Here is a 13,513-nt window from a genome sequence, read left to right as displayed (position 1 = left end):
TGGCTAAAATTACATAAATCAAAAATTCTGCTTTTGATTTGCAAGAGCATGTGACTAAAGTGCCTAGTTTTCAAAAATGCTGTAAATTCTTGCCAGAAAATCCTCTGTATTGGTGCTCCAAACCGCCTGTTATGCACATCTCCAGTTACTTGATATAAAAAAGCCACATGTGGTTTGGCAAAAGGCATATTAATGTAGTTGTTTTGATTCTGATCCTCTTGCAACTTGCAGTTTTAAAAAATACCGCTTTAGAATGAAATGCTACCTATTCATTGTTGGGGTGTCAAATCACAAATCTTAATTTTCTGTTGTGCATCCTGGTAGTGAAAAATTCAGATCATTTGTGTCCTTGGCTTTATTAAGTACAGGAAGGTGGAGGGGGATTTTGAAGTCAATGCTATAATTGTTCTCTGCCATATTTAGGGTTGCTGCATCAGCACCATCTAATTTTTTGAGGTTTTAGGGCCAAGATCTGAGATGTGTAGTGGTGGTTTTTGTGATGTCATGGGGTATGGGTTGTGATGTCACAGAGGTGTATCAGTTAGGGGTTGGGTGGGGGGGGGGGGACTGCTTCTGGACCAGCTGATTGCAGTAATAGGCATGAGGGCAACATAACCCAGAATTTTGATAAAATCTGGCTAACTAGGTAAGGAGACAACCTATGTGGCAGGGAAAAGCATTTTCTTACAGTTGGACAGGTGGCAAAATATGCCCAGCAGCTCCAGCAGTTACCTGCTTCTCCACTAGGACTTGTATCTAGTGTTGCCATATAAGCAGCACCTCATTCCCAGAGATTTCTAGGCTCAAATCTGGGATGAGGGGGTGGGCCTTTGGAGGCAGGCAAGGGTTGGGAGAGGGATTGCAACAGCTAATTGGGCATGGAATGGCCATGGGGAGAATCTGCATCCAGAATCTGCTAAAAGTGGTGAGATAACTAGATAATGAGGCAACTCAAAACCAGAGAGAAAGGGAGTACCCTTCCACTTTTTTTTATTAGGCTTCAGCCTTTGTTGCCATTCTAGTTAGAGCCCACATGGCCTTACTTACAGTACACATGATGCATGAGGAAATTTTCCAGGTTATATGCTCTTGCTGGGGCTTTTGGAAGGCTTACCATCATCTGTTTTGTTGTATTGTTGTTTGTCTTCAAGACGTTTCTGATTTATAGGGGCCCTAAGGTAGTTTTCTTGGTAAGATTTGATCAGAGGAGGTTTGCCTTTGTTTTCTTCTGCGATTGAGAGAGTGTGACTTGTCCAAGCTTCAGTGGGTTTCTGTGTCCTGATGGGGATTTGAACCCTGCTCTCCAGAGTTGTAGCCCAATGCCTAAACTGTTACACCACACTGACTCTCTACTATCAGCTGTAAGGAAATGTACAGTGGACCCTTGGTATCTACTGAGGTTTGGTTCCAGGACTTCCCATGGATACCAAAATCTGTGGATACTCAAGTCCCATTGAATACAATGGATAGTAAAATAGTGCTCCTTATACAAAAATGACAAAATCAAACTTTGTTTTTTGGAATGTATGTGTTTTTAAAAAATATTTTCAAGCTGTGGATGCTTGAATCTGTGGATAAAGAATCTGTGGATTTACAGGGCAGACAGTATTTCCTGGTATTGCACTGCTGCCACCAGGGTTTCATGGGCTATAGTGCTGGTTCTCTATTCCCTTCCTTGCTCCAAACAAGTGCATGCACCCACGACTTCTCTCTTCAGTCCCTTGACTCTTGACTTTTTGGTACATTGATGATGCACAGATTCAGTACACAAATAGGCACTTCATATTGAGCTTGGGAGCACTGGTGATGTGTGAAAATGAGTGCCCAGACTTTAAAACTGTCTCATATACAAAACCCAAACTTTCTTTTCTTCCAGTGTCACTTGTCCTGAGGTTTGTCTTTCTGCCTGGGGAGGCAGGAAGGCACAATAATAACTGAAACCTCAGTGGGCTCACTACAAGATTCCTTTCTATGTTCCATTGTGTGTTTCTTTATGCTCCTTTGCATGTCTGAATGCTGCCATGGTATATTTTCAGAGTAGGGGAAATCTAGTTTATGAAATAAATTCAACAAAAATGAAATGCAACTGTGTTGATTATCAAGACTGTTTTCAGTGCTGATGAAGTTTGTTTTTGCTCTAGTCTGTTAGGAGTTTGCCCTAATTGGTGATAAAAATTGCTCCCTGGTGGCACTTTTCACAAGCAGAAGTTATAAGTTATAGACTTAGTTGCCCATTGTGTGACACATCAGCTCATTTTGCATACCTGCCTTTGATAGACGTATTAACCATCTTCATTGTATCAGTGCACAAAGGAAGTTGTATCAGTGGCTCAAGTCTGAAGAATTGATGCTGTTATACTGAGGTCTATAAGAGCAGCTTGCTTGCTACCCACTCTGTTAAAAAGGATTACACAGTGAGTGCACATTCATGGTAGAGACCAGATGCTCTTTGACTGATTCTTTAGAAAAATTAGGTTTAGTCTCCTCTTATGAATAGAAATAAGTTTCTGAAAGTAGCCTTGTGAATGTAGTTTATGGTCCTGTGGCATAGGTTCTGAATATAAATGCCCTGATTGGTGACTTCCCTGTGTTGTATTGGTCAATAGTCCTCTGGTGATTTACATTTACTTAGTGGCAGAGAGCTTGCAGAAATTTATGAGGAACTTTCCCTCTACTTGTCAGTATTGTTTTGTCTGCATCTTGGCATAGGGCTGTGCTTGTTATCTAAGATGTGTTTTATATTGGTGACATTTATATTCTGAAACAATTAGTACTTACAAGAAATAAAAATCATAAATATTTATATACTTCTTAAAAACAAATAAACAACTGCCATAGCACTGTCTCAAAATTGTAAAGCTAAATGTCTTAGATAAAATGACCATGGGTTTGTGCAAAGAATCAGCAGGATATAACCTGTAAAATACTTGTAATTTCTTTGTTGACCCTGCTGCCATGATCTTCCTTCTATCAGCACTGCCTTGTTGTCACGCTTCTCTTTATGAACAAATTATCTGTCAGGATAATGAGTTTGTTAAATAGTTAGTTAATTTTTAAAAGATACATTGCACAAACATATTTTTTTCATTTTTTGAGAAAAGCCTTCTATACTTACACACATTTTACTCATATGACTGATGTCACATAAACACTTTGTAATACTTTGGGCTGTGCAAACATCAACTTATCAGAAAGCTGTTAAATTGAAATCCCCCCCAAAGACAATCTTTTGCATGTGTTTGAAATACAAACCTACTCCAGGGCTTCTGAAATGTATCCCTTCTTTTTATGTTGAAATACAACTTTCTTCTTCGTGGTCTCTGCGTAGCACACAAATGGGTTATTCTGCGCCTGCACAGCATTTCCAGATCCTACTGGAATCACTAGGGAAGGCTTTTTGGTGGTAGCTCTGCCCACCCTCTATATAGACAGAAGGTCTTCCCGCCCTTTTTCAATTCCCTTTGTCTGCAGCGTGAGTTGCTTAGGAACCTCGCTTAGAATCGCTCCTTCCTTAGCTTTTGCTTTCGTTTCCTGCATTTGCTCTGACTTGTTTGACTCTGACTAATCTTTGGATTGTGATTTGGACTTGGTTTTGGACTCTGATTAATGATAACACTCGGACTTCTTGACAATTCTCTCTCTTAGTCCCTTGGCTTTGGTCTAAAGATGTCTGCGCACTCTTTTAAAAATGGTGCTTCCAGTCACACCTCAACATTTTTCCAAATGGGTGACTTCCACAATCCTCCTCTCTTATGAGATTTTTGGGAAGACTCTGCCTGCTCAAATTTGAGCCCACTCCACCAGGACGGTAGCTTCATCTTCAGCCTTGCTCTCTGGAATTCCCTTGGAGGACATTTGCAAGGTTGCGGTATGGTCACAACCTCTGACCTTTATTAAGCACTACAGACTTGATACCAGACACTGACATGAAGCAGCCTTTGGCAGAGCTGTTCTCTTTTCCGGAATGCACTAAGGTTAGTTGGCACCTGTCAAATGATGACACTCACACTCTTTTCTGGTTTAATAATTTATTTATTGCCAGGACACTCTCTCTTCCACAGAGGAATAAGCTTGCCAGTTTAACCCATTTGTGTGCTTTGCAGAGACCAGGAAGAAGAAGGAGAGGTTGCTTACCTGTAACTGTAGTTCTTCGAGTGGTCATCTGCGAATCCACACAAATCCCGCCCATCCTCCCCTCTGTCGTGTCCTTCTCTCTTCATTGTCTGCTCTTACGGCGGACCTTTGGAACTGAGAAAGGGTGGGAAGACATCCTGCCTATATAGAGGGTGGGCAGAGCTACCACCAAAAAGCCTTCCCTCGCGATTCCAGTAGGATCTGGAAATGCTGCGCAGGCGCAGAATAATCCATTTGTCTGGATTTGCAGATGACCACTTGAAGAACTGCAGTTACAGGTAAGCAACCTGTCCTTTTGTATGCTCTGAATAAGTTTGAATTTGGTTTCTAGTAGCTGTTTTTGTCTCTTGGTTTTTGCAATGCATAGTGTTGTCATTGTTGCTGGTTTGCTGGCAGATCTACTTCAAAATATAAATAGAAGGGCTGCCAGCTGGTTAAATCAGTGAATTACCCAGTGGCTTTTCACTTCTGGGTCATAGCAGGAATTCAGACAGGATTGTGAATCAAAAACAAAAAAGCTCTGCAGAGGCTGGCCAAGTTGTGAGGAGTGAATGAGCAGTGTAATGTATTTTAAAAGTCCTATTACAGTATCAAACTGGTGAAGTGCAGAGTTCTAAATATTCAGCCTTGGAAAACCTGGGTCATAATGTAAAATGCCAGAGGGTTGAATAAGAATATGTCTTGGTAAACTCTGATTTGCTTGCAACTATAAACCTTACTCACTTGTTACACGGCTAGGGAAACTGGGGTGTTGAAAACAATTTCTGAACTAGGGGGTTGCCTGGGGTACTCATGGATTATGCAGGGCTTTAAGTCTTGCATATATTCTCCATCACCTCACCCAAGCTTCAGAAGTTACAAAAAACACAACTGTAGTGATGATTAGAGGAAGTAGCCCAACGTGGGGGCACAGCTGAGTGGATTGTTCTATTACTTTCTTCATTATATTTTCCCTATGCACTTACATAAATAGGTTTACTGTTTCTCCAGAAGCCATGGCAAAATCATGCTTAGTAGGGGTTTTTTTCTGTGCACACTGCTTACACAGATCGTAGTTTGTCATGTAGGGATCAAACAGCAAACTACAGTTGCTTCAAAACCTGGAACTAAGGGAAGGAATTGGAGCACTAAGATACAGGAAACATATGAAAAGAGGGCTTCTTGATATATTGACTAAACTATACATTCAAGTCAATTCACTTGAAATAACTGTAACCACTAAGCATTATTCCTTAAAATATTAGAGTTATAGCTCATCATTTGTTGTATACACTTAGTTTTGATAATAAATCTTCCTGCAAGTAGAATTCACTCATTATTTGGACATAGGTTGAGAAATTAACATGGGGTTATAAAATGGGAGAAAAATTGAATGCTCCCATCATTATAGCGCAATCACGCAAAGATTTTCACATGATGTTACACTCATCTAGTACTTCTGTGAATAACCTGGAATTGTCCCATAATTTCTTATTAACGGGGAAACCCCGAGAATGGTTTGCCAATAGTGTTTCATTTGTGCTATTGAAAAGGAGCAGAAGCTAGTAATGATGCATGTGTGCTAATTGTGGAGCTTTTTCCAAAGTGCAGTTCAGCACAGGCAATTCCCCTGCATTGCTAGGATTGTTTTTGGAGTATATTTCTGCCTTATTTTGAGGTATAGGGCACTATTTTATTTGAACTGGATATATATCATGTTGTTAAATATAGAGATTTTATTTTATTCTGTCTGGAACAGGACCATATCACTGTATTTTGGACATGCGTAGTAGTGCGATAAAGACACATGCACGAAGCATCCAATCACAATATACTGACGATACAGCTTCTGTATGTGGAACGTGATTACATTTTTGTTTCACTTTTATTTTGTTGTTATAGTGTGATTGTGCAACTATGCGGAACTATAGATTGTTATAGTGCTATGATTCCGTTATCTTCAAGTAGCACAATTGTTGTGGAATTGGCCCTAGTGTGATAATCTCCACTCTTTCAGCAATGGAAAATTAATGCTGTTTTGGGAGTATGTGGCAACTGGATAACCTTAATAAAAGTGTATGTATGTGCATGTGTGTTTTTACATGACTGAGATATTTTTCACCTTTGTTTTACAGGGATTCATAAAAATTCCATTCCATTTCAGGAAAACTTGGTGGCCCAGCCAAGAAGATAATGCTAAAAGCACAGACTGCTAATTCTGCCCACATCTGAGTGATTGTTCAGGTATGCCTAATACAAATATTTTCATTTTGAAAAAGATTAAATGGACATGCTGAAGCTTGATATGACTATATAGAAGATTTTCTAATAAATCCAGACCATTGAAGTTGCTATCTTCAGTGGTTTTGCTCCCTGTGGAAAGTGGTACTGAACCTTGCTTGTTTCAGCTGTCTGGAAAACTATAATGGGGTCACATAGAAAATGGACTTCAAAATTAAGAATACTTCCTAGACTGGCATAATGTGTATCTTTACACTGACTGGTAAAATCAACTATCTTAAGATAATTTCAACCAAAACATAGATATGTGGCTACATTTGTTCCAAAAAGATTAGGAACAAATGTAACCATATAGTCTAACCCCTGCCCCACTGCACTGTTCACCTCAAACATACCTATACTTGGCCTAGTGCACTGCAATTACTGACAGTTTATGACCCTCTTTAATTACTTCTGGGGTTTAGATTTTGTGACATTGGTGTATTGGGCATATTACTAAATTGTGTATAAAGTCAAACTAGGGGTTTGAACCGGCCACTTAACAAACCATGTTTTTCTAGTAGTTGCCAAGAGAAGATATCAAACCATAGTTTGAAGCTGTTTTGCAAATTACACTTTCTGTGGCCTACATGTTGCAAATGAATCATCAAACCACTGGCAAACTACAGTTAAGTCAGTTGCTTATCTAGTATAGAGTCAGGGATAAACACATGAAACTGAGGGTAGAGAACTGAGTAGATAGGAAATGAAAACAGAATAAACTGTCCTAAGCTATGATTTGCTGCAAAATTTGAATGGTAATGTGGATTCTTAGTTCAAAATATGGTTTGGTGTGACAGCTGACCTGGTCTTTATTCTTGATAACTTTTTTTTACAACCTAGATTTTCTTATCCAATGAAACATTTACATTGAGATGAACTTTGTGAAATCCATAGAACTATAAATAGATCTTCATTTACAGTACCCTTACTCATGTTACTGATTTTAGTAAACACCTTTATTCCCATTTGGTTTAAACCGGATCGTTATTTGATCCGGTTTAAACCACCATGGTTCCCACTTAATTTGAATCGCTGAAGCGATTTGGAAAGGGGGGGGGGCATGGGTTTTTCCCATTTAACCTGCATAAAAAAAAACGCTGGTGAAATGGGGTGCTTTTGGGGCTGAATTGATTTCTTTAGAAATAAATCGATTCAGCCCAAGTGGGAACCAGGGAAGATTCGAATCAGCCCTGGCAGCCCGGCTTCTCTGGCCTCTTTGCCTCGGCCATGCCTACCTCCTTCTGCCCCAGCCTTGCCTCCTCCATCTTCCTGGCCTCCTTTTACCTCCTCTGTCCCAGGCGGCCTCTCCTATAGTCGGGCAGACTGTCCTCTGTTTGGCAGCCTATCCTTCACACCGTGCGGCCTCACCTGGGACTGGGCAGCCTGTTCTCTGTGCCGAGCGGCCTCTCCTGGGGCTGGGCAGCCTGTCCTCTCGCGCAAATATAGTGGGAACCACAATCTGATTCCGAATTGATTTGGATCGGAAACCAATTTTTGTGTAAGTGGGAATGAGGCCATTATTGATCTTTGTTGAAATATTATGCATGAGTTTCACACTCCTGAATTAAGGGTAAATGAAGCAGTGCTTGCTAACAGAATTAAGCAAATTTCACATTTAAATAAAGTAAATACTCTAGTTACATATGAAGTGCAGATATACTTTGTTATTGCTTGAACCCAAAGATCCAGCAAAGTCCTTTCACCCAAAAACTTATTCCTTCTCCCCCATCCCTCACCAGCATTTTGATTTTTTTGGGGATGGTGGAACCGAACCCTTTTTATTTGTTGCTTCTGGGAAAAATCTTTGTTGATCTACTGCAAAGAATCCAGAAATCTGCCAGTAGTTTCCAGTCTACCTTCTGCCACTATCTTGACATAAAGGATAGGGCATAGAATATTTACCTTGCCAAAAACAAACAGACAAACAAATAAACAAAATCAAAGGTTAAAAGGTGGGGAAATATTTCTTTTCATCTTAACTAATCCAAATAAGTGATTTCTCTTACCAGCAAACATTTTCAGAAGTTAATTTGTTAATAGTTAAACTCTTTTAGTTTTCTTTTAGTGAAAAATGGGCAATTCAGAAAGCCAATACAGCCTTCAGGGAACAAAAAGTCATGGTAATTCTACATCTGGTGCCAAGCAGAAGCCTTGCTCACTGAAAATTCGCAGCATCCATTCTAAAGATGAGAAGTCCTTACATGGATGGAATCATAGCATTAGTGGCTCAAACTACAAATCCCGATCATTAGCCAGAAGCTGCCTTTCTCATTTCAAGAATACCCAGCCTTATTCTTCAAGAATCACTGATACAGCAGCGAAAACTACTAAGAGCAGCAGTCATGCTAAACACCGAACTCACACTTCAGGGACTTATGGCCAAGAAAGTAATAGTGCATTTTTGCCTGAGAATGGTTTCCACTACATTGATTTTGAACCTACAAATGACCATGCTGCTTCCAGAGAATGTAATGGACATTTCTTAAATTGCTATGGGAAGAAAGAGAGCCCCCCATCAGATGACAGAATGAGTCCAAAGGTTCTCATTAAGACATTGGGAAAACTGGATGGATGTTTGAGGGTTGAATTTCACAACAGCAGCAGCAATAGCACAGTCTCAAAGGAGGAATCCAGTGGACCAGTCCAACTCTTACGGTATTCACCTACTTCAGAGTCTGAAAAAAAACAATGTACTTGAAGTGAAGGAAACTTTTAGTACAGACTATCCTGGAAGCCATCACCTGTCAGCCACTGACTCAAGACTTAGATCCAGTAAAGGGAGCTCCATTAGTTCAGAGTCTTCATGGTATGATGCTCCATGGGGCAATAATGGAGATATGAATGAACTTGATGGATCATACATGTGCAGGAGCACTCCAGATGCAAGTATCCAAACCAGTTTTCCCCAGAGTGCTTGCAAGAAACCATTGAACCAAAGTTCATCTCTCTCTTCTCTTCGTGATTTATATAGTAGTTCAAATCTTAGGAGCTGTCAAGCTTCTGATATTGGACTTTCTGCAGATTACATCAACACTCGTGCAGATTTAAGGAACCATGTTGCATTTACCTCCACCATAGATTTTCCTTCTGAGGTAGAGCGCAGAGGACTGCCACAATACTGTTCCTACACTCTCCCCTGCAGGAAATCTTCAGCACTTAATGAGGATGCAACAAAGAAGGAAACATTAAAAAGCCGCATGCGTCGGATTAGTGATTGGACAGGGAGCCTGTCAAGAAAAAAGAGGAAGCTACAGGTATGTGCAGCTTTCAGCTGAAAGACCTATGTGAAAATTTAGTCTTTCCCATTTGTGTATATGCTCAGTATACACTTTCTTGGTTAGTAAATTTTTTCAGGACTTTCTTCTTTCTTTCTCTCTCCAAGATGTTGTGCTCCTTCAGTTGTATAAATACACACACACATGCTCACATACCCAGTTGTAGCCAACAGGTGTTCTGAAAACTTTAGGATTTCAGTATTGATGGTTGGGTGTACTGATAAATCTGGTTTGGAGAATAAGTGGCGCTCTAGATGTTGATTAATGGCCACTCCTATGATTGCTCACTATTGACTAGTTTGTCTGAAACTGATGGGAACTTGAGTACAACATTGCCCAGGACTGTTACTCACTTCTATGACAAACATATTCTTAATTCTCCAAATGGTGGTTGTGGGGAGTTCAGATGCACACATGAACTGAGATCTTTGTGTTTAGCATATCCTTTGGAACACATAGGTCTTGCTGAGCTATATGGATGAATTCTCATTTCAAACAGCACATTATAAACTGATTCAGCAGCATGGATGACTTACTACTCCAAAGTTTCCATTAGATTTTAGTGTCTAAATCATCCCTGAAGTACTCTTGCACGGCATGAATTTTGACAGGTTCTTTTCAGACTAGTTTGTTTTAAATAAGAGGTGATTTTGTGGAGATGTGTGTGTGTGTGTGTGTGTGTGTGTATATATATATACACATACATACATACAGAGAGAGAGAGAGAGAGAGAGAGCATGCGCACAATATAATTGTGTTGATCTAACTTTCTCTAGAGCAACCTTTCCTGACACCCTGCAGATTGTTAAGTTGTAGTGCCCAGGACACCCAGCTAGCTGTGGAATATAGGAGTTGTATTCTAACAACATTTTTGGGGAAAGGGAAAAATGGAGCTCTTTCTCAACAGGACTAGAAGACATGAGTTAGGGGAAGGCTGTTCCATAATGTGGAGAGGTAGCCATGGTCTACTATAAGTTACAGGGTTGGTAGACCTTTTTCTTGTTAAAAGACACACACACACACACACACACACACACACACACACTTTTTCTAACTAAACCAAAGGCATTATTAAGTAGCAGTCCTGGACAGGAATTCGTCGATTAATCCACCATGCCTTCATGTGAGGCTTCCATTTAGCAATGAGTGTCTATTTTTTGCATAGCTCCTTCATTTATGTATTTGTGTTTTTTCTAAAGTATGTATGATGGGTTTGTTCAGTCTTCTTCTCATCAGGTCATGTGTGGCCCTAACCAGCCTGGGGCCAGAATACTTAAAAGACTGTGTGCTCCTGAACAATCCAGCCCACCCACTGAGATCTGCCAAGGGAGCCTTGCTGTGCCTCTTATCTCTCTCTGAAGCATGATTGGTGGTTATGAAGGAATGGGTTTTCTCAGTCATTGTGACCAAATTCTGGAATTCTATCCTTTTAGATGAGAATAGCCTTTCCATTGTCTATAGGATTGTGAAGACTACTGTATTTAAGCCTCAGTTTAGGCCTCACTTTGGAGTTGCACTCCCTAAGCAACAATATTATTATCTCACTTTTGGGATGTGTTTTTGTTTTGCTGATGTTCTTTTCATTTTTATTGTTGTACCATCATTTTAGGAAAATGCTTGGTATATCTCACTTGCCAATGTCTGACTGACCATTGATAATGCTGAAGTTGGCATTCAGAATTTTTTTTGGGGTGGGGGGAATGTCAAACCCTTTTGTAATCCCAGCTTTCATAGCCTTCATTTTTCTTATTTTGAGTGTTGCTTCTTATGATACATCCAAAATAATGTTATAATGCCTGAGTAGAGAACAGACATGTATCAAATCAGATATGAAGGGTGCGTGCAAGTATAAATAAGTATATAAGATTGGGAAATGATTGGGAAACCACTTGTGTCTTTTAACAAGAGATGTGGTATTTATCTGCATGTGCAGCCTTTCTGTCCTGTCAGATGCACATCTTCTTTGTGTATGAACACAAAATCTGTCATGTGAAGTGGCATTTGCACTGCCACTGAATAGGAACAAAGGATTGAAAACTAAAATTTGATGACAGGCTGTGCTGAAAAGGTATGTTAGAGAGCAAATCCCTGGCAAGACTTTCCCATTGCTTATTTAAGATGTGCCATGATACCAGTTATGTTTGGTTCCAGCATCACCATAGCCTTTACTCTTTTGCATACCTCACAATACTAGCCCATTTTCTCATTATTTTCCATGTTCCCTTCATCAACCTGGCTTTTACTCGGGATGGAAAAATTGAATTCCTCCAGGTGAGGAAAGGAGGAAAGAATGAAATAAAGCCACAGAAACAGTGTAGCTGGGCTGGGTATTTTCTTTGTAACAGTGCATGTATACTATGCTCTTGGTGGCTTTTTTATGGGAAGAGTGACCTTTTCCAGTGACAGCTGCAAGTGTGGGAGGATTGCACTGCTTTGGCTGACGGTTGGAGGAAGGTGGTCATCTGGCTCTATCTGTTCTGTCTTGAGAAGTTAAAAGAAAATAAAAATGAATCCTCTGTTTAAGTCCATATAATCATCAGTTGAGATTTTTTAAAGTTAAACAATTGTGAGGATCTTCTGATGGAGTTGCAAACAGCTGCCTTAGCTATTTCTTTCCCTACTTAATGGCATTAGGCAATTGTTTGCTTAAGACTTGCTCTACATATGCACGTGTGCTATTTTAAGCACTTTAGTAACAATGTCAAGTAGGGATACGCCTCCAATTTGCATCTCAACGCCACTGAAATTTTATGCAAAAATATCTGTTTGGAACATTTCTCACAGTGGGAGTTGAGAGTAATTATTATCTTCTGCCATCAAGCTTGCAAATTACCATCTTGCAATGAGCTCCAGATAGACCAATGTAGAAGAAGATGATCTAGGAAATAAGGGCTGCCAGATTTAAAATTAAAATCATCTGTAAAACATTCAATTCTGAATAGTTTAGTTCCCTGCCCTTCTTGTAAAAATTCCTTTATGTAATCACAGCCAGTCCAAATGGGTTACACACGACTTTGTTCTAACAGATTACACTTTCTGAAGCAGCAGACGTTATAGAGTGTGTTCCGAGGGATTGTATTCGACAGTGGAACACACTCCCTTGGAGTGTAGTGGAGTCTCCTTCCTTGGAGGTCTTTAAGCAGAGGCTGGATGGCCATCTGTCGGGGATGCTTTGATTGAGAGTTCCTGCATTGCAGGGGGTTGGACTGGATGGCCCTTGTGGTCTCTTCCAACTCTATGATTCTATGATTCTATGTACTGAAAGTATGGATTAGAGAAGCATATCTTATAAATTCAAGATGAAGATGGTCACACACAGTTAATGGCATATGTCAATGGACATTCAGGTAGGAGTGTACTTCTTTTAAAGCCAGAGTCCACAGATATGGTCACCACAGTTGGCATGGTGACTGTTACAGTAATTTAATTTTGGCCATGTATAATGTATAGTTGTTAGCTAAAAAGAAGCTGTGATATCTTTTGATTCAATTATTCAAAAAAAAAAAAAACCATCAATTTTGCCCTGTCGAGGAGGTGAACTCCCCTGTAAGGCCAACTTCTTCCTTTGTTCTACTGCTATAAGCACCTGATTGCCATGTTGGGATATGGGAGGCCCACTCTTTAGGCACTCATTTATTTCCTTTGGTTTTGCATATCCTTTTCTGATTTTTTCCTCTTCCCCTTTGTCTTGGCAGATTCCTTTTTTCCCCTTCCAGATTCATCACTTGTTTGCAGGGTATTTCTTTCTGCTACAGAGCTTACTGATAGCGTAAATCATGAGTTGGTAATCATAGAGCCCTGTAGATATTTTTGGACTGCAACTCCCAGCAGCCTTAGGCAAC

At 40.0% G+C, this 13,513-nt stretch overlaps 1 protein-coding gene across 1 annotated transcript in view; it reads left to right on the top strand.

The window, feature by feature from the left end:
• The window catches only part of TIAM2 (TIAM Rac1 associated GEF 2), a 194,820-nt gene that overhangs the window by 69,027 nt on the left and 112,280 nt on the right, over positions 1 to 13,513 (top strand). Inside the window, 3 exon segments of the mRNA XM_042473306.1 lie at positions 6,249 to 6,357; positions 8,451 to 9,076; positions 9,078 to 9,650. Of these exon segments, the coding sequence (XP_042329240.1) occupies positions 8,468 to 9,076; positions 9,078 to 9,650 (1,182 nt within the window). The 5' untranslated portion in view covers positions 6,249 to 6,357; positions 8,451 to 8,467.

Source organism: Sceloporus undulatus, chromosome 1 (assembly GCF_019175285.1).
Source record: "Sceloporus undulatus isolate JIND9_A2432 ecotype Alabama chromosome 1, SceUnd_v1.1, whole genome shotgun sequence".
Lineage (NCBI taxonomy): Eukaryota > Metazoa > Chordata > Lepidosauria > Squamata > Phrynosomatidae > Sceloporus > Sceloporus undulatus.
The sequence above is the reverse complement of the archived record's forward strand: the minus strand, read 5'-3'. Positions and strand labels throughout refer to the sequence as shown.